Source organism: Hyperoodon ampullatus (genome assembly GCF_949752795.1).
Source record: "Hyperoodon ampullatus genome assembly, chromosome: 4".
Classification (NCBI taxonomy): domain Eukaryota; kingdom Metazoa; phylum Chordata; class Mammalia; order Artiodactyla; family Ziphiidae; genus Hyperoodon; species Hyperoodon ampullatus.
Genome location: NC_136917.1, coordinates 142080066 through 142101546, shown reverse-complemented (window position 1 = coordinate 142101546; position 21481 = coordinate 142080066). Strand labels below are relative to the sequence as shown.

The following is a 21481-nucleotide window of genomic DNA, read 5'->3' as shown; positions in this document are numbered from 1 at the left end:
GTGTCATAGGAAGAAAATGTAGACACCAGAGATGTTAAAGATGGAGAGACTGAGGCACTAGAACTAGGATTTTAGGAATTAATTGCTGTAGAACCAGAACCCAGCTTTTGGGGTCTCCAGTGGGTGGGCTGGAGGCCATTGCACATCTACTTTTACCTATTTGCCTTATGCCTGAGAAGCTGACTGCAGTTGGGTATAAGGTATCACTCTGTGAAGTGCTCAGTTTTTGCTTCCTCCACTGTTTCACCCACCCCCACCCTCTGGTCAAAGTTAATAGAAGCCAAGAGCGGCTGAACCATTTGAATGTAAGTTTCAGACATGTGATGCTTTACCCCTAAATATAATGCATGTATCTTATTTTGTTTATAACAAACATCAAATATCACTTTTTCTGACCCTTGACCCTTCTAGAGCACTTGAAAATGTACGTATAGTATTTTTTTTTTTTTTTGCGGTACTTGGGCCTCTCACTGCCGTGGCCTCTCCCGTTGCGGAGCACAGGCTCCGGACGCGCAGGCTCAGCGGCCATGGCTCACGGGCCCAACCGCTCCGCGGCACTTGGGATCCTCCTGTACCGGGGCACAAACCCGTGTCCCCTGCATCGGCAGGCGGAGTCTCAACCACTGCGCCACCAGGGAAGCCCGTATAGTATATTTTTGATTATATGGCCCCAGTGGTAGGAAACAACCTCTTATCCCACTCTCACACCTGGCCAGCATCTCAAAGGAGATTTTCAACAAATGTGGAAACTAAGCACCTTTAAAATTTCCCCCCCCAGGTCTTAGTTCAGAGCAGAAGAAGAAATGTGCTTCCTCACATATCAATTTTTTGTTTAAATCATCAGAGCACAAATGCAAGGAGATGGAAGAGACCTTAAAATTGGTTTCAGGTAATTTTCATTACAAACTTACCTCCATCCCTCTTTCTTGTGGTTACTTCCTGGTCTCCAAGGGCCTTTGAAATTCTAGTGGGTGTTCTACTTTGTGCTTTTGAAATACTTGGTTATTTTGACCTCTGATGCCTCTGTCGTATGTCACGGCAGTGATCCATCCTGCAGAGTGGACATTTCACTGGGTACCTCTGTGTACTGTAACTATGTCCTCAGTGATCACCATCTTTGTTTCCAGTGAGGAAGGTTGACAAACAAGCCTAGAAAAATGACAGCAAGAGGAGAAGCTTCAGTTTCACTCTGTGACATGGATGCTCAGTGCAGTTAAAAGATTTTGGTGCATGGTGGTGGTGGTGGTGACGGTGGTGGCAGAGTGCAGGAGGTGGTGTGTTAGTCTTTGAGTGATTGAAGAAGGAATTTCCCTTTGTCCTGTAAAGGTAGTGAATTGCTTTCTCTTTTTATTTGAACAAGAAATAAACTGTGTCTAGATGCTGTGTTAGGGAGTTTGGGTTTCACCCTGATGGCAAGGGATGCCGTTAAAGGATTTAATGCAGGGAGTGATTAAATGAAAGATGACAAATATAAAGTTGTAGCGAAAGAAGAGGGACTGAAAAGGAATAATCTGATAGGATAAGAACCAGAAAAGATGAGTAACATGGAAGGTAGAGGAGAAGAAATGGACAGCGAGAAATGCTACAACGAAGTGACGTAAGAGGAGGTCTGAAGACTTCATTGGATTTGGTGATTAAGACTTAATTTCCTTCAAATGAAGAGATTCTGAGTGTAGTAGGGATGGAAATGAGACTGTGGTGCATTGTGTGAAGCCACGGAGCAGCATTAGAGCTCAAGTTCTCTTGGGGTGATGGCAGAAATTGGGATGAAGGAGAAGACTGACCCAGGTGCTAAAGTCCTCATCGAGGAAGTGAGGATCCTTTAGTAGATGACTGCAAGAAGGAGGGAGACAGAGTGTTAAGGCAGGCTTAATTCCTCATTCACTTACTTTATTCATCAACTATTTACGGAACCTATAGTGCATGCAGAAATTGTTCTAGGCACTGATGATACAGCAGTGAACATGCCAGAAAAAGTGCCTGTCTTCTTGGACCTGACATGACGAAGGAGGAGGACAAGTTTTTGAACAACATGGAAATACACTGATCTGGAAATAGAAATGAAAGTGGGAGCTTTGAGAGGTTGTTGACATCAGTTATCAGTTGGGCTGGTGATTGGAAGCTGCTTACTGATTTTATTTTATTTTATTTTTGCTTTGTTTTATCTTATTTTATGTTATGTTTAACAAACATGTAGCACTTATGATGTGCCCAGCACAATTTTAAGTGATTTACAAAAATTAACCAATGTACTCCTACCTAAGAACTGGGTATTATTCATATTTCCATTTTACTGACAGGGACACTGAGGCACAGAAAGGTTGCCCAAGACCACAGTTGGGGTCAGGCACAAGATTCCAATGTCTGGCTTCACAATCTGGGCCTTTCACTGTTGCCCCAACCTGATTGTCTAGGGGAAGAGGGCCAGCTGGAGCACAGAGCTCACTGAGGTGTAGAGAGAGAGGCTACAGGCTTAAAAATAAATATAAAAGCTGATTTCTTAGACTCTGTAGTTTGTAAACAGGCATGTCAGTTTAGGTGGTGATTCTCAAATTTTGGTATGCAAGAGGATTACCTGGGGCAGCCTGTTCAAATGCTGAGTACTTGACTTTTCTCTCAGCTACGTCCTTCTATGTCTTGGCTGGAGCTCAGAAATCTGCAGTCATTCTAGGCGATTCTGATTCCAGTAGTTCAGGGACTGAACTTGGCAATACACTGCATTAAAAGTGTGACTATTTGCATTTTGAAACGTAGCTAACAAGGAAGATGAGGAAGCACTCAGGCATTTCTTTAAAAATATGAGACTTTAATAACTTCTGCTGATAAAAGTATAATTTTTGAATTTGCAAAATTTTATGAAAATGTTATGAAATTGCAAAATTTAATTTAAAAAAAGAAATGAAAATCAACGTAAGTCTGGTCAGCAAGTTAGGAACTTCCAGTCATGACCAGTGTGGAAACCAATTAGACATGGAGATGAAAATATTTCTGCAATTATAAGGCACAGAAATGAGAAAAAGGATTTGATTAGTATTCAAACTTTTTAGAACACTTTTTATGTGTTAATATATGCCTGTTAATAACATTTTGGTTACTGTTAGTATTCCAGATGCAATGAACTTTTTCCTCCCAACATTTTCTTATGAAAAATTTCAAACATACAGAAAAGTTGAAAAAACATAGTAAAAAATGCCAACGTACCCACCTCTTACATGCAATAATTATTATTTTGATGTTTTGATATATATATCTACATATAGTATTTATAATGTTGACTGTTTAGCAATGCATAAATATATATTTAAAATATTTGTGATATTTGTTGAACCATTTGGAAGTTTCAGATGTCATGATGTTTCATCCTTAAATACATGCATGTATCTTCTAGGAAACAAGATAGTCACCTGTATAACAAATTTTCTTCTTACACTAAGAACATTAAGAATATGAATAATAATTTCTTAATAATCATCTACTGTTAGGTAATGGTTGTGTCTCTTTTCTTTTCTCTCTTAATAGATACTATTTTTTAGAGTAGTTTTAGATCCACAAAACAATTGAGCAAAAAGTACAGAGAATCCCTATATCCCCGCTGTCCCCGCGGGCACAGCCTCCTCCATTATCAGCATCCAGGCTTTAGTGGTCCATTTGTTACAACTGATGAACCTACACTGACACATAATAATCACCCAAAGTCCATAGTTTACATGAGGGTTCACTCTTGTACATTCTGTGGGTTTGGAGAAATGCATAATGACATGTATCCATTATAGTACACAGAGCAATTTCACTGCCCTAAAAGTCTTCTAAAGATCCTAAAAATCCACTAAAAATACTAAAAATACCTCCTGCCCTACTTCCTGGCAACCACAGGTATTTTTACTCTCTCCATAGTTTTGTCTTTTCCAGAATGTCATACAGTTGAATGGGTTGTGTTACTTCATTGACTTTGAATTTCATATTCTCATTCTCATTTCATTTGTGCATCCAAACTTATTTCGTTTGATTTCTCTTTGAGTAGGAACTCAGGGCAATGTGTTACGAGGGGTCCCATTTGTCAGAGGGGGACGTCCTGGCCTTGTGTCTGGCCTTAGTTACCTGGAACTGGACAATCCTGCTGGAAACAAATGGAGATATTCTCGCTGGGCAGGATCTGTGACTGAACTTCCCCAAATCATAAAACAAAAGGTATGTGACACTCTGTTGAAAGCACCAGAAAGCAGTCATATTTGTTTGCACTGGGAAAATGAGATTAAATTAAGGTGGTTAAACAGAGAAGGCTGTAATTAGCGTTTTCTGTATCCCAGTTATGTTTTGTATAGTAAAATGAATGCATACATAATAGGAAACAAGTTTCATTATCTTGTATGTCCATATTTCAGTTGTAAAGGTTAAATGTCTTGTAAATCCCAAGAGAAATTAATGCTAAAATTTCCATTTCAAGCTTTTGACCTAAATTTGATTATGTTTTCCTTGGTCCCTGATTCAGAGGATTTATAGATTCTTGCAAGAGGAAGGCATTTAGGGGCTTGTCTAGTGTTACATTTGTCAGATCACCTTTCTTCCTGTGGCCATGGGTTGTAGGCTCCTGGTCATGCAAATTAGTTCTAAAAAGATAGAATCAATTTGGCTGGCAGAATTTTAGGATGTTTTATTGGCACAGTCAGTTCTTTTATAACACAACATATGTGTTCCTAAAAATCAGAGAGCTAGGCAAAATTGCACAATAAAGACCACAGGGCTTATGGGAAAAAAGGTGTTAGGAACACAACACTAAAAAACTTTTGTGACACTCATTAAAAAAAAAAAGAGAGGCACCAATAAAAACAGTAGCAGTTTTATACATGTTAAATTGTTAAGGAATGCACGGACTACAATAAAGGTGGCACATTACCTAGAAGAGGATCTGAAGCTTGATGGGTGATAGGAGGGTTACAGATTGTGAATTATTGTGAAGTGGTAGAAGGAGCGCTATCAGAAATGACAGACAGTCGTAACACCATTTGTGGTTGGTGTGGTTTATTATACAGGTGGTGAACTAGATGGGTGTTTGAGATGTGTGCTTGTGTGTGAGTGTTTTGTGTATTCTTATGCAGCTTGGTTCAGTTGTGTGCAGTTTTCTGTGTTCACCCCGTGTTTCTTATGGACAAAATTGTACATAAGAAAACACAAAATTTGTGATATACTCATTTTATTTTTTAATATCTCAATCTCAATGGAACAAATTCACATGTTCAAAACACATGTTATAGCAGAAGTGATTCTATAATCTATTCCCTGCCACAGGAGTCAGGCAGTGTCCCAGGTCCAACCTGACTTTTTTTTTTTTTTTTTTTGCGGTACGCGGGCCTCTCACTGTTGTGGCCTCTCCCGTTGCGGAGCACAGGCTCCGGACGCGCAGGCTCAGCAGCCGTGGCTCACGGGCCCAGCCGCTCCGCGGCATGTGGGATCTTCCCGGACCGGGACACGAACCTGTGTCCCCTGCATCGGCAGGCAGACCCTCAACCACTGTGCCACCAGGGAAGCCCCATCTCCGGTCTTGAAGTTGCTCTTCATTAGAACTATCTGACACAGAGCGATAATGCCTACCTGTTTTAAATTTCTTCAGGGAGAGAGAATCATAGTCTCCATTAGAGAGATATGTTAAGTATCTCAGAGTCAGGATATTTAATCTCAAATTTAATTGCATTTGCTTCTTTACTGTAATTTAAGTGCATTTCCTTTTCTTCTATCCTCTGCAGGGGTGGAAATGTGTTGTCTTTAAAATAATCTTTCAGTAATTAGAAAATGAACATCCTGTTGGTTTTTAAAAATTTTATGTATGCACACAAAATACAAAAAATATTCCCTCCCTATCTGTTTCTAATTTTCCCTAGGTTTGTCTTGTAAAGGTAGTGAATTGCTTTCTCTTTTTATTTGAACAAGAAATAGTTGGAATTAAGATAAGAGTGGCTTTTGATTTTGTTTTAGTGGAGATTGAGCCAAAATGCTGAAAGGAAAACATTCTCACCCAAAACCCTGATTACTGACCGTGATGTCTTTATCTGTGTAGCTGACACCTTTGTATGAGCTGGTAAAGGAAGTACCCTGTGCCTCTGTGAAAAGGCTATACCTGAAACGGGCCATTGAGGAATATCTCGATGAATTTGACCCCTGTCATTGCCGGCCTTGTCAAAATGGTGGCATGGCCACTGTTAAGGGGACCCAGTGTCAGTGCCATTGCAAACCATACACGTTTGGTGTGGCGTGTGAACAAGGAGCCCTCGTAGGGGATCAAGCAGGTCAGTGTGCTGCATTCTCTCAAGTTATGCTGGACACAATGAAAAGGGAATTACCCTTTCCCTCTGGCCTCTGAGATTGTGCTTCCTCGTGTATGGAGAAGGGGAAGTCTCATAGGGCTTTGGATTTGTCTCTCCCTCCCTATTCCACCTCCGGGTTGTAGCTACTGAGGTCGGGCCCTGTGCTATCTCTCTATTTTCCCATCTGAACTAACAGAACTGCCTTCTACTCTCCACTCTCCATTAGAACAGATTTATGCCTGAAACACCTTCCATCCTGCCATAGTCATCTCAGTAAGGTTTTGTCATAACTTAGGTCTACAGAGCTTGTGTCTGCACTGACTAACCTTTCTGGTGGCAAGCTCTTGGAAACACCTCTATTTCTATTTTGTGTTATGTCCCACCAGTCAATCATTCACAAATACTTGTTGGACATTGGCTGTGTGCTCAACAGTGCATTTGGTGTTTTAAGTATTTAGTATGTGAAGTTCACTTTATGAGTAGGCAAAGTATGAGATAATTTGTGTATATTTATTTTTATAGTCATTTGTGTGTCTCTCTCCTCTAGAAAGCTTACTTCTTAAATTCGGAACTGTTTGATTCCTTTCTTTATTCCCACAGCCTGACATAGTGCTTGATTCATAAAGTCACTTAATAAATGTTTGATAAATGAATAAGTACATGACTAAACCACTATTGCTTATAGACAAGCATCAAGAAAGCATCCTTGCCTCCAAATGTCTCCCCAAGTGGCCTGTCCTGGTAAACTAAAATGCCACCACTGCGATTCATTCCTTTGAGGCTTAGATTTACAGCTATTTGATAAAATGGTAGCTCCCCCTGCTGGTGAGGAGTGGAGTAGCAATCATAATACCTCAAGCTCTTACTACCTACTATTAACATACTCAGGGGACTATATTATTAACTAGATTTCTAATTGTGGAAGAAAGGGTAAGGAAGATCATGGGAAAAATTATACAAATTATTTTAGTTTTTTTGTGTGTGATACTGAGGATTGGCTGTGGAGGGAGTGGAGGGAAGAGGGATGTAGGTCAAACAGTAGAAATAACTAAGGAGCAGTAAACACACCCGTCTATTATCAGAAGTAATGCTTTGGGGGAATAGTTCCTGAGATCAGTTTCTAACTAGGAAAGCAAAGCTCTTAGAATATGCTTCAAATTCTCTCTAACGTCCTCCAAGGAATATGATGGGAAAAATACTAAAAACTGTGAGCTGTGAACCAGCCCTGAGGTAGAAGGTGGCCAGAGCGAGTTGAGGAGGTGCCTGTAGATTGAAGAAGGGTGCTGACAGGAGGTAGAAGCATTTTTCCTACTTACATATTTCCTCATCTTGTGCAGCACCAGCCCTGGGGTTGGCAGCCTAGAGTACCCAGTAGACCAGGGGTCCCCAACCCCCGGGTCATGGACCGGTACCGGTCCATGGCCTGTTAGGAACCGGGCTGCACAGCAGGAGGTGAGCGGTGGGTGAGTGAGCGAAGGTTCATCTGTATTTACAGCCGCTTCCCATCGCTCTCATTACCACCTGAGCTCCGCCTCCGGTCAGATCACCAGCGGCATTAGACTCTCATAGGATCGCAAACCCTCAAAGCGTGAACTGCGCATGTGAGGGATCTAGGTTGTGTGCTCCTTATGAGAATCTAATGCCTGCTGATCTGAGGGGGAGCTGAGGCGGTGATGCTAGTGCTGGGGAGCGGCTGCAAATACAGATTATCATTAGCAGAGAGGTTCGACTGCACAGAGACCATAATAAATCAATTGCTTGTAGACTCAGATCAAAACCCTATCAGTGAGTGTCAAGTGAAAACAAACTCAGGGCTCCCACTGACTCTGCATGATGGTGAGTTGTATAATTATTTCATTATATATTACAATGTAATAATAATAGAAATAAAGTGCACAATAAATGTGATGCTCTTGAATCATCCCAAAACCGTCCCCTCCTCCCCAGTCCGTGGAAACATTGTCTTCCATGAAACCGGTCCCTGGCGCCAAAAAGGTTGGGGACCGCTGCAATAGACTATGCTCTTCTCATGCCCAATCACTGCTTTAACATTAGGAACATATTTGCCTTACTAAGAGACTGTGGGGTGATAAAAAGAGCTTACACTCAGCCATAAGACCAGGTTACAGTCCGGATATGGCTCTTGCCCACCAGTACAACATTGCGCATATCATTTAACCACTTTGTCTTGGATCCCACACCTGTCAAATGAGAATGTTAACAGACCTCTTGGCCACCTCCATTCGTTCTTGTGAGAAGTAAATGAATGGTAAAATGCATGTGAAAGTGCTTTGAAACCGTTGTAAAATAATAAACAAATTTAAGGTAGTATTGCAAGAAGTTCGTTAATGCAGCCTTAATACGGACAATCCTAGTCAGTGTGCAGAGACAGCCTGGCCACTGTGGAGACCTCAGAGAACAGAGTGAAGGTAATAGACCCCAGATCGTCCCCTCCCCCAATAACCACATAGTAGGAAGCTTAGCTCACTGAACTCTGAAATCTTCCTCTCCAAGTACTCTCTGAACAATATCTCTCTTATTTACAGGAGGGGTTGATGGAGGGTGGAGCTGCTGGTCCTCTTGGGGCCTCTGTGTTCAAGGGAAGAAAACAAGGAGACGAGAATGCAATAACCCACCTCCCAGTGAAGGTGGGAAATCCTGCATTGGAGAAACGTCAGAAACCAGACAATGCGAAGACCAGGAGTTGGAGCATTTGCGGTAATAGAGCCAGACCTCCTGGCAATTATGTAAAACTCAGTGCCCTCTGCAGTAAGCACAGAATACACGATTGCTGCTATTGAAAGATTTAAACCTTAAATGGTGATTTTTATCAGGGAGTGCTTTGCTCTTAACATTGGGGTCAGTTGAAGGAGAGAGGCATATTGTGGCCAATTTACACTTGTGTGCTTCAAGTTTTCCTGACACAGGTGTTATAAAAGGCTGGGGAACTGGAAGGCAGTCTGGCTCAGTGGATGCGAGCAGTAGCTTTGGCATCAGGCAGATCTGCCACCTACTTGCTCTGTGAACTTGGGCAAGTTAGGATAAAAATAGTAGATACAATGATAATAGGATATTGCCTGAGGTTAAGAATATAAAGTGATTTGTACTGTGCCTGGCATATAGTAGGAATTCACTAATAGTTGCATTATTTTTCAGATATACCACTCCCTCTTATTTATTTACTTTGGACTAAGCGTGAAGCATACATTTGAGACAGCTAACATCTTCACTGATTAGCCCAGGTGTCTGATACCAACTTCCTGTTTGCCAGGACCTTGCGAAAGCTATCTTCAAAAATGCTTCATTGGGGCTTCCCTGGTGGTGCAGTGGTTGAGAGTCCGCCTGCCGATGCAGGGGACGCGGGTTCGTGCCCCGGTCTGGGAAGATCCCACATGCCGCGGAGCAGCTGGGCCCGTGAGCCATGGCTGCTGGGCCTGTGTGTCCGGAGCCTGTGCTCCGCGACAGGAGAGGCCACAGCAGTGAGAGGCCCGCCCGCGTACCACAAAAAAAAAAAAAAAAGCTTCATTGGGCTTCCCTGGTGGCGCAGTGGTTGAGAGTCCGCCTGCCGATGCAGGGGACGTGGGTTCGTGCCTCAGTCCGGGAAGATCCCACATGCCGCAGAGCGGCTGGGCCCGTGAGCCATGGCCACTGAGCCTGCGCGTCTGGAGCCTGTGCTCTGCAATGGGAGAGAGAAGCCCGCGTTCCGCCAAAAAAAAAAAAAAAAAAAAAATGCTTCATTGATGGACTTCCCTGGTGGTCCAGTGGTTGAGAATCCGCCTTCCAATACAGGGGATTGCGGGTTCGATCCCTGGTCGGCAACTAAGATCCCACATGCCACAGGGCAACTAAGACCCGATGCAGCCAAAAATCAATCAATTAATCAATCAATATTAAAAAAAAAAAGCTTCATTGCTGAATCATACCCCTGGGTTAGAGTTGTTTATGCCACACGCTACTCTTTAATACTGTCCTTATTAACCTTTACTGATCAGGTATTGGCAAAAATTCTAGAAAGATAATTTGAAGGTCATGTGAGTTGAGGAAACGTGTAAGATGCTTGGGTGTCTGGTATTAGCATAGGGAGGTGAGATGCCTTATTCCTTATTCCTTGGGTGCCTCATAATCCAACAATAACCAATATCTCTTGGCTGAGGAAGCTGGAAAACATATGGGATTCTGGTAGGAGGGACCAGAGAAGCTCATCAAGATTAGGAGCCTGGGGCTTCCCTGGTGGCGCAGAGGTTGAGAGTCCACCTGCCGATGCAGGGGACACGGCTTCGTGCCCCGGTCCGGGAAGATCCCACATGCCGCGGAGTGGCTGGGCCCGTGAGCCATGGCCGCTGAGCCTGCACGTCCGGAGCCTGTGCTCCGCAACGGGAGAGGCCGCAACAGTGAGAGGCCCGCGTACCAAAAAAAAAAAAAAAGATTAGGAGCCTGACCACCGGAGACCAGTGAGGACAAGCCCTGCACACACCCTGATCTTGTCAGAAACCCCACCCTTGGACTGTTGTTATAAACCCCTCATCAAATCCTCTGGGAGGGGGGACACATAGTTTTTCAAGGCAGGAGCCCGCTGTGTCCTCCTTTGCCTGGCAAAGTAAAAAAGCTATCTTTTTCTACTTCACCCAAAACTCTGTCTCTGGGATTTGGTTAGGCATTGGTGTACAGAGATGCTGAGATTTTGGCATCATAATCATGGTAACAATGACATCTATCATTAAACAATGATTTTCAGCAGTGCCTCTGAGGTCACTCTACACCAGTATTATCTCCACGCCAGAAACACGAAATTTGAGGGGAAGGCTTACAAATAGCCTGTGAATGTTGCCGCCTTCTGAGCTGAGTTCCTTACATTCTTGCCACACGCTGAAGAAACTCAGAGATGTGAAGTATAAGCATAATTTTCCTTTCTGTACTAAGGAAGAAGAGGATATTTCCTCTCCTCTGAGCACCAAGAAGAGTGAGAATTCTCTCAGTGCTTCCCTTAGGAGGCTCCTGTCCATCCAGCTTTATGTCTACAGGCCGAGGAAATATGCCTACGGAGGGAGAGGTCTCCTCAGAGACCCTCATCTTCCCAGAGATCTGTGCCCTTGAAGGCAACATTCTCCTCCTACCAGAATCTCATATGTTTGCCAGCTTCCTCAGCCAAGAGATATTGGTTATTGTTGGATTATGAGGCACCCAAGACCCAGGAATAAGGCATCTCACCTCCCTATGCTGACACCAGACACCCAAGCATCTTACACGTTTCCTCAACTCACATGACCTTCAAATTATCTTTCTAGAATTTTTTCCAATACCTGATCAGAAAAGGTTAATAAGCACAGTATTAAAGAGTGGGGTGTGGCATAAAAAACTCTAACCCAGGGGTATGATTGAGCAATGAAACATTAAAAAAATTTTTTTTAAACATTTATTTTTAATTTTTATTTATTTAATTTATCCTTGTTGCACCAGGTCTTAGTTGCAGCATGTGTGCTCCTTAGTTGCAGCATGCAGGATCTAGTTCCCTGACCAGGGATCAAACCCAAGTCCCCTGCGTTGGAGGGTGAATTCTTTTTTTTTTTTTTTTTTTTTGTGGTACACGGGCCTCTCACTGTTGCGGCCTCTCCCGCTGCGGAGCACAGGCTCCGGACGTGCAGGCTCAGCGGCCATGGCTCACGGGCCCAGCCGCTCCGCGGCATGTGGGATCCTCCAGGACTGGGGCATGAACCCGTGTCCCCTGCATCGCAGGAGGACTCTCAACCACTGCGCCACCAGGGAAGCCCGGAGGGTGAATTCTTAACCACTGTCCCACCAGGGAAGTCTCTCTGGTCCCTTTAATCTCGCCTCAGGTGGTTACTTGGATGCTCCTCCCTTGATTAGCAACTGTTCAAATCTGCCCTTTGGAACTCAGGGAAGGTCATGGAGGCTGGAGTCTGGCCTACAAGAAATGGGGAACGAAAAAAGGCCTCTGTGCCTTGGAGCCCCACAGGGCCCTGCTCGGTTTCAATTACTGTGAGCTCCCCTAGAGACTGCCTTGTGAGAGGTGGAAATAGCATGATTTTAGGAGCTTAACTAGACATGAATCCAGCCCTGGTATTTTTTACTCTATAACCTTGGACAAGTTATTCAAACTTCCTGAGCCTTTCTCCACATATCTCATGGGGTTACTGTGAGTGTGAATTGAGCTGAGGCACATTTGTCGAACATCTTTCAAGGTGCCTAGCACATAGTAAGCACTCAGTTAAAAATAGTTATTATTTTGTGTTACCTCTCTCACAGGATCACGAACTTGAATTACCTTATTTTCAATACAGAATTAATTTTGTGTTAAAGGGATTTAAGAACCAAATAGCAGGAGAAAAAGTGGGTGTGAGACAGGTGACCTCTAGGAATCACATAAAGCATATGAGTTGTCCAATGGCTTTATTTCTTTTTCTTTTCTTTGTTTGTTTTCCATACTACTGATCTGGTAGTTATCTTTTGGAAGCTTGAGTTGATATTTGTGTTTTCTATCATGGGATGTGATCAGGTATTTTATTCTGAGAATGACAAATACATCACATCACAGAGCAGTGTCCACTACTTACTTGATGGAGTCCCTTCAGATGCAAATGAAAAATTCACTGTGTTGTAAAATATTTGTTAAACTGTGGAAAATCCATCATGTTAATTATGTTTTGTTTCCTTTTCGTTTCAGATTGCTTGAACCACATTGTTTTCCTTTGTCTTTGGTTCCAACAGAATTCTGTCCATCACCTCCTGCCTTGAAAGACGGATATGTTCAAGTTGGTTATAAAAGATACTTTTTTCCTTTACATACACTGTTCATTCCAAGTTCTAGCTCTCTACTGATGTCATAATCTATTTCCTCCTTCCATGATGAAACAGTGCTAAAAACATTTTATGTGTGCGTTTTAGTTTAGCAGTGAGGGTTTTAGTTTGTGAGTTTTCTTCTTTGGCCCAGGGTGGTTAGAATTCTTCAGGAGGTAATATATCTCCTGCGGTAAAGGAAATCAATATCACCACCCAATGAATTAGAAATGTAATCATGCCAGAGGGTAGCTAAACATTTCCATTCTGAACATGAAAGTAGGAATCTATAAGCAAGTTTTTCAGCAAAGAGAACTTACTTGGTTCTTTTCACTGCAAGGAGTCTTTTTAAATTTTTCATAAATACAAGGGTTGGGGTAAAGCATTAGGTTTATTCCAGGGGCCAGGAAGACATTTAGCCAGTGTCTGGTGAGATATGGGTCATTGTATTATACTTTGAGCAATTTTCTTGTTCAGGAAGGAACACAAGTCATCTGCCATTTGTCATTCTGGGAAATTAATATGGCTTTGGGGCCATATTAATTCGTGTGCTCTTCTCACTACTTCTTACGATGAGGTTTTGGCTCCAAACACCAGGAAGTATCTCTTCATGGTACATAGGAGCTATTGTTCATCAGGATTTTCTCAATGCCACCAGCCTTGGTTTCTCTGTGAAGAATTTGCCTCTCAAATGCCAGGCCCTTGAACATATACTCACTGAGTGTTTGCTGAAATTTCCCCAAATGTAGGTACTGTTGGGAAATGTGTATGTGTGTGTGTATGGAGAGAGAGAGAAAGTGAACCTAGACTCTCTAACACTCATATTGTCCCACCACAATCCATGAAGTTCCTGAAGGAAATATGCTTATAGAATGAGGCCAGGCAGACTCATATACTTCAGCAAACCACGAAGCTGCTGTCTTCAACTGTAGTGTATGTGGTGTCCTGTAAGGAGCTGAGGGTTCCAAACGCTGTCCCGTGGACTGGCTACATCATAGGCACCCAGGAAACTTAACAATAGATTGCTGCTTGCCCCTTGTTCTCCTTTTTTTTTTTTTTTTTCTCATTTTGTAAGTTTACTGTAGAGCCTGAGAGTTTTTTTTTTTTTTTTAATTGTTACTAATGGTTTTGACAGAGACGGCCAGGTTTAGACACTGTTGAGTTAGACTTTCTCATATAGAAGTCCCTTCTGCAAGGCAGTGGAAGGCCTAGGGGCTAGAACCAAGGCAGATCAAATATCTTTCCCCATTTTCTTCAAATCACAAAGCCAATCTGGGTGCTCTTTTTCCTACCAACTCTCATGATGAAGCCAGACTGGGCCAGGAGGAGCAAGACTGTGAGAAGAAGGCACCACAGAATTTTGTTCTATTGCCTACAGCAGAGCTGGTCCAGCTCCATGCCCTTTCCCAGGCCAGTTTTCTTCCCCATCTTCTTAAGTAGCCGAGAACTAGATGGATAAGGAAAGGAACCAAGAGAGACACCAAACAAGAATGATGACTCCCTCAAGGCTCAGACTTCAGATTCTTCCTTGCTTCACAATGAAATCTCACCACCTGGCGTTATAGGCTAATGGCATGTCCTTGAATCTGACTCAGCCTCAGCATCACTTCCCTTACAGGAAGGGGCTGGGGAGGGTAGTGGGTGAAGATCAACATCATGCTTCCCCTGAAAGTCATCAGTGGGAACCTCAAACTTTCGTGAACATGTTGACAGGACATTTGAACATTTCTGCTTGTTCATAATGACATTTATTGGGCAGTATTGCCAATGGACAGCCCATAACACCTCACTAGGAAGAGTTGACTGACAAGGACATTTCCAAAATTCGATGCTTTCCTGAAAGTATAATAGAAGTTACTTGAGCAGTGTCCACTAAAGTAATTTTAGTAAAATGTTTAGTATAATGCTTGGTTTTGGGGAGCTGTCAATAAATTATAGTACAGTGGCATTAATAGCTTTATTTCAATTAATGGTGGTACCAGTGTTGTTGGCAAGGACTCTACAGGAAAAAATAATTTTACAGACAATTTTCAAAATGAGTTATTTGAATGTAGATTGCCTGATGATTAAAGAAGTCATGATTTATAGGCCGAATATATCTAAAGAAACATTTTGTTAATGCAAAAGAGATATTCATCCTTTCTCCACCTTTTATTTCTGTTTAGGATGAAGGTGCCATGTTTCCTGTTGGGAAAAACATAGTGTATACTTGCAATGAAGGATACTCTCTTGTTGGAGACCCTGTTGCCAGATGTGGAGAAAATTTACAGTGGCTTGTTGGGAAAATGCATTGTCAGAGTGAGTGGCCTTGATTATAGTATATAATTTAAGATGAAAGAATAGTGTGGAAAGGAATAAATCAGGATAAATAACTGCTTACCATATGCCCATGTCTTGATCTCCTTTTCCTGAAAGGCTTATATGATCCTGTCCAAATTTCAGGAATATCTTGAAAAACCCCTCAGCTTTCTCTAGCTGCTAGTGCTCCTGTTAGGTGAGGCACATTTTATTGCAATTTTAAAGTTTCTGGTGCAAATTAGAATAGGTCAGGGAGCTCAGTTCTGGTAAAGACCATCAGGATATTCTTAAGAGTTTAACTACCAGGGATTTACCACAATCTACTTCCTTAAATGCTTTTGATCCTATTTTGTTTAGATGTAGGCATCTGAGTAAGTGCTTCTGCATGTTGTATCACCCTAACGCTATTTTCTGGTTTCTATCTCAGCTGTACTACAATATAAGATTCTTCAGCAGATGGATAGACAGAGCTACAGGGATGTATTTGTCCTATATCAGTTGGTCTAGGCTATGTAAGGAAAGTCCTAGTGCACACAAGTACATTTTATTCTCTTGAGTACATACATATTAGTAAAAGTTCTGAGTTGTCAGGTATACATACATTTAGAGTTAGTAGATGCTATCAGTCTTCCAAGTGGTTGTACCAATATACATCCTGGACAGAATCTGAGAAGTCAAGATTGCTCTGTATCCTCACCTACACTTGATATTGTCTATCTTAAAAAATTTTTTTTAAGCTATACTGGTGAGTGTGTAGCAATATCTTATTTTTTAATTTGTATTTTTAAATTTGTATTTCTTCAGATGACTAATGATGTTAAGCCTGTTTTCATATATTTATTGGGTATTTGGATACATTTTTGGTGAAGTGGCTGTCTAATCTTTTGGGCATTTTTTCTGTTGGTTTATTAGTCTTTTTCTTACTGATTTGTAAGGTCTCCTCTTGTTCTCTCTGTTTCTGTCTGTCTTTCTGTCTCTCTGCCCTAGAGTCCTTGGGAAGAAATAAACTATCAATATTGCTGAAATAGAATATAAATATTCCCTAGCTAAGTGTATTAAAGCCAAAATTTAGTTCTTTGAAAAGATTAATAAGATACTTCTGCTTGAAGAGCTTCTTTTTCTTTATTGTGTATCTACTGGTGAAAAGTTGTCCCAGTATTTGTTCATCTAAAACGTTTTTATTTTATCTTTACTTTTGAAGGATAGTTTTACTGGATAAGGAATTCTAAGTTAGCAGTTATTTTCTTTAAAACCTTTAAAGATTTTATTACATTGCCTTCTGACTTCATTGTTTTTTAGTGAGAAGTCAACTTTCAAGTTTATTGTTTCTCCTTTGGAAATCGTATTTTTTTGGTCTGGCTGCTTTTAAGACTTTTTTTTTTTTTCTTTTCCAGAAGCAACTCTACTCTGATGTGCCTAGGTGTAATTTTCTTTGTCTTTGTCTTGGTTGATCTTCAAAGCACTCTTGAACCTATGCTTTAATGTCTTTTGTCAGTTTTAGAAAATTCTTCACCTTTGTCCTCAAATATTGCTCTCATTCTTGCTCACTTCTCCTCATGAGACACAAATTATACATTTTTTAGAATGTATATACATATACATACGTGTGTGTGTATATATATATATACACATATATACATATATATATATATATACACACATATATACATATATATATATATATATATATATATATATATATATATATATATATTTCTTTGTTTTGTTTTGGTTTTTTTGCCATGCCCTGTGTCTTGCAGAATCTTAGTTCCCCAACCAGGGATCAAACCCAGGCCCAAGACAGTGAAAGTGCCGAGTCCTAACCACTGGATTGCCAGGGAATTCCCTACATTTCTTCGTTTTACATCAATTTTTCTCTCTCTGTTTCATTTTAAATATTTTCTATTGATCTATATTCCAGTTTATTAATTCTCTGTACAGTTGTGACAATCTGCTTTCAAGAACTCTACTGAGTTCGTTTTTTTTTAAAATTTATTTATTTTATTTGTTTCTCTTTGGCTGCGTTGGGTCTTCGTTGTTGTGTGCGGGCTTTCTCTAGCTGCAGCAAGCGGGGGCTACTCTTCCTTGAGTGGGCTTCTCATTGTGGTGGCTCCTCTTGTTGCGGAGCATGGGCTCTAGGCATGTGGGTTTCAGTAGTGTGGCACATGGGCTCAGTAGTTGTGGCTCGCAGGCTCTAGAGCGCAGGCTCAGTAGTTGTGTTGCACGGGCTTAGTTGCTCCACGGCATGTGGGATCTTCCTGGACCAGGGTTCGAGTCCGTGTCCCCTGCATTGGCAGGCGGATTCTTAACCACTGTGCCACCAGGGAAGCCCATCTACTGAGTTCTTAATTTCATTTTCCAATTCTAGATATTCCATTTGTCTACTTTTCTATACTTTCTAATTCTCTGTTGATATTCTCCATCTTCTAATTTCATTTTTCCAACATATTAATCATAGTTATTTCATGGTCCATGTCTGTTAACTCCATCATCTGGATCTGCTGTAGATGTTTCTACTTTATTTTTAATTTTTTTTATTTTTCGGTATGCGGGCCTCTCACTGTTGTGGCCTCTCCCGTTGCGGAGCACAGGCTCCGGACGCGCAGGCTCAGCAGCCATGGCTCACAGGCCCAGCCGCTCTGCGGCATGTGGGATCTTCCCAGACCAGGGCACGAACCCGTGTCCCCTGCATCGGCAGGCGGACTCTCAATCACTGTGCCACCAAGGAAGCCCCCCTCTACTGTATTTTTGAATGTTAGATTAGTTTTGGTTGAATGCCAGATTTATATGTAAAAAAAAAAATACATATGGATGATGTTATCTTCCTCTAGAAAAGACTTAGGTTTGTTTCTGGCAAGGACAAAGCTTGTTTATGTCTGGTTTACCTTTATCTTAGGTTGTATCCATTAAGGGATCATAAGGGAAAGTATGGGATTTCTACTGAACCTCCTCCTTTGTAACAGGACTGGACTCTAAGTTTTGGTCTCCTAGCCCTGTGAGACTGCTAAAAACTATGCAGCTATTCAGCCTCTGAGTTGCAGCTTTCTCCTTAGTTTAGCAGCCCTTCAGCACATTAAAAAAAAATCCTTTTTTTTCAAATTTACAAATAACCTCAAGGACAAAAGCATTACCAAACGTTGTAATCACTACTTTAGACTTCCCTTTTTCTAATCTTGGGCCTTCAAATTTCCATTAGTCTGATTGTTGTCTGTTGCTCTCAGAAATACTTTTTCTTTTAACTTTGTACAGCCTTTCTATTTGTCTTAGTGGGAGCATTAGTGTGAAACCAGCAAATGTGTCATGGCCAGAAATAAACAAATCTGATGCTAAATTATTAGCTTTTTGAAGGCAGATTATGTGACTAGTGTTTTGTGTCCCTAGTAGCACACAGCATATTTGGCAAAATATAGACAATAAATGCTGATTTTGAATGAATGAATGGATTTTCTGATTAAAATGGTGCAGAAATAAAACAGTACTTTGTAGAATATTGTCCAAAGTCCACTAGAGAGATTGGCAAGATTTTTTTTTAATCATGAATTCTGACTCGCTTTCCATGACTATGCATGTTTCTCACTTTTCTCCTTGTTTTTTCAAGCAGAAGATTTGAGCTAATGAATGTAATGGAATAAGAAAAGATAGAACTGGGAAACCAAAAATGATTTAACACTTTTATGGTTGCAAGGTTAAAGGTGGTTCTTTAAAGATTTCAGATAGCAAGATATCTAATTGGGTACATGCTAATGATATGCAAATGAACACAGCTCTTGGGAAATTTCTGGTGGGACTTCACCAGACAAGAAGTAGCAGCTGTAAAAATCTGGTTTTAACAGCAGGCTGGACTTCAGGACTCCAAAAGGCTTATTCATTTTAAGTTGTCACATGGCTTTGAGGGCAGGGGTGAGAGAGTGGGAACTGTTTTGGCCTTCAGTCATTCATGTCATTAACATGCCAGGCATGTTGGGATATGTCTTTCAGGGCATCCTAAGAGTGAACTCACCTCTTCCTCCTTGTCCTCTAATTAGAAAAAGCAGAACAAGTGTATCAGCACCATTCAAGGCTGTCACTTTTTTTTTAAAAGATGGTTTAGGAAAGCAGTGACCCTTGTATTCTTCTCTCTTTTCTCTTTAGAAATTGCCTGCGTTCTACCTGCACTGATGGATGGCATACAGAGTCATCCCCACAAACCTTTCTACACCATTGGTGAGAAGGTGACCTTTTCCTGTTCAGGTGGCAGGTCATTAGAAGGTCCTTCGACATTTCTCTGCGGATCCAGCCTTAAGTGGAGCCCTGAGATGAAGAACGCCCAGTGTGTGCAAAAAGGTGAGTGGCTCTTGGGTCTGTCCAAGGACACATACACTCAGGGAATGGGAATCCTTGCGGCAGTTCCTCAAGGCACTGAACCTCCATAATGGAGTCATTCCCTCCATCCCTGCCCTTCTACAAGAAGGAGGTCAGTTCATAGAGTGGGTAACAGACTTTTTTGCACATGGCACAGATAGACTCACAGAATTCAAGAAAAGGCAAGAATAACCCTGGTGATTCTGAAATTTTAACTTAAATCCTTCATATCAAAGATTAGCTTTATATTTGTTAAGGTGCCAAGAAAATGAAGAATTTCTAAAAGCTGATTACTGGTTTCCTCCTGATTTTTAAAAATGTATTTTTATGAAGTACAGAGTTGAGATCATAATTTATATAAAATTCCGTATGTTTCATTTTTGGGCTCTTAGAGTTTATTAGCGCTATTGAAATTGAAAATTTAAAAGCACTTACATATAACCCTGCAAAGCAGAGTTATTGAAGGAAAGGTATTGTGGTTTGTGAAGTTGTTCTTATCGGTAGAAATCCAAATATCCAGTATTTTGAACACATGGCAAATTAAAATAGTTTTTTTTAAATTTTTATTAGAGTATAGTTGATTTACAATGTTGTGTTAGTTTCAGGTGTACAGAAAAGTGAATCAGTTATACATATACATATATCCACTCTTTTTTGGATTCTTTTCCCATATAAGCCATTACAGAGTATTGAATAGAGTTCCCGGGGCTGTACAGTAGGTCCTTATTAGTTATCTATCTTATACATAGTAGTGTGTATATGTCAATCCCAATCTCCCAATTTATTCCTCTCCCCCCTTTCCCCCTGATAACCATAAGTTTGTTTTCTACATCTGTGACTCTATTTCTGTTTTGTAAATAAGTCCATTGGTATAAAATGGTCTTTTAAGAAGCTAAGGCAGGAAAATATTTAGAAAGCCAAACTATTTCTTTTAGAGATACTTAAAATGGGATAGATTTGTTTTCAAAATAACCTCCTCTTTCTTTACACTTTTTTAATAAATGGAAAATATTATGTTTGTAACAATTAAAAACAAGAAAGAAGAAAATCGCACTTGCATTCTATTTTATATGATATTCTTATTTCTTGAGTATATAATTTTAATTCTATGCTGAAATTTGTCTTCTATGGTGAAGATGAAGTAGTTGATCCCATGAGTAGTAATATTAGGTGAATTAGATCTTCACAATTGAAAAGAGAGCAGGCTGTGACTGATTGTGTTAAATAGATCACAGAGGACAGAATGGGAGGGCTGCGTGTCCAGTGGAATGGCTGCCCTGCCTGTTCTCACACGTTCCGTAGCTGTCAGAGCAGAGACAGCTGCTTTGTTTTCTACATGCACTGAAGTATAACTATGAGTTTATTTGGGATAAAGTAATGGACCTGTACCAATAATGCTAAAATTAAGGAGAACAATGTACAGTTGATGAGGTTGCTCTTTTCTTCCAAATGAGATTATATACTTTATATACTTGTTTTTTTTTCTGAAATGTCTTTTTCAGTCACTTTATAACACATTTGGTATGAATTTTCTCCCACTCAGTAGCAAATCCTATTAAGGTTTTAATTAAGGATGTTTTCAGACCTGTGTGTTTTTCCGGAAGACTTAGATAACGATAATAACTATCCTTAAAATAAGCCTATAACAAACCAAAAGTTCCAGGTTTGTCAGCCTCCAGAGTTTTAAAATACCTGATGTACAAGTATTTAGTCTTTTTTATATTGTGGTAAAATATACACAACATACA

At 40.8% G+C, this 21481-nt stretch overlaps 1 protein-coding gene across 1 annotated transcript in view; it reads left to right on the top strand.

Moving 5' to 3' along the window:
- C7 (complement C7) overlaps window positions 1–21481 on the top strand; it is a gene marked incomplete at both ends in the record, with an annotated part of 64000 nt that overhangs the window by 29858 nt on the left and 12661 nt on the right. The window contains 7 exon segments of the mRNA XM_079701615.1: window positions 779–889; window positions 4022–4188; window positions 6053–6281; window positions 8846–9017; window positions 12982–13069; window positions 15260–15392; window positions 19524–19715. Of these exon segments, the coding sequence (XP_079557741.1) occupies window positions 779–889; window positions 4022–4188; window positions 6053–6281; window positions 8846–9017; window positions 12982–13069; window positions 15260–15392; window positions 19524–19715 (1092 nt within the window).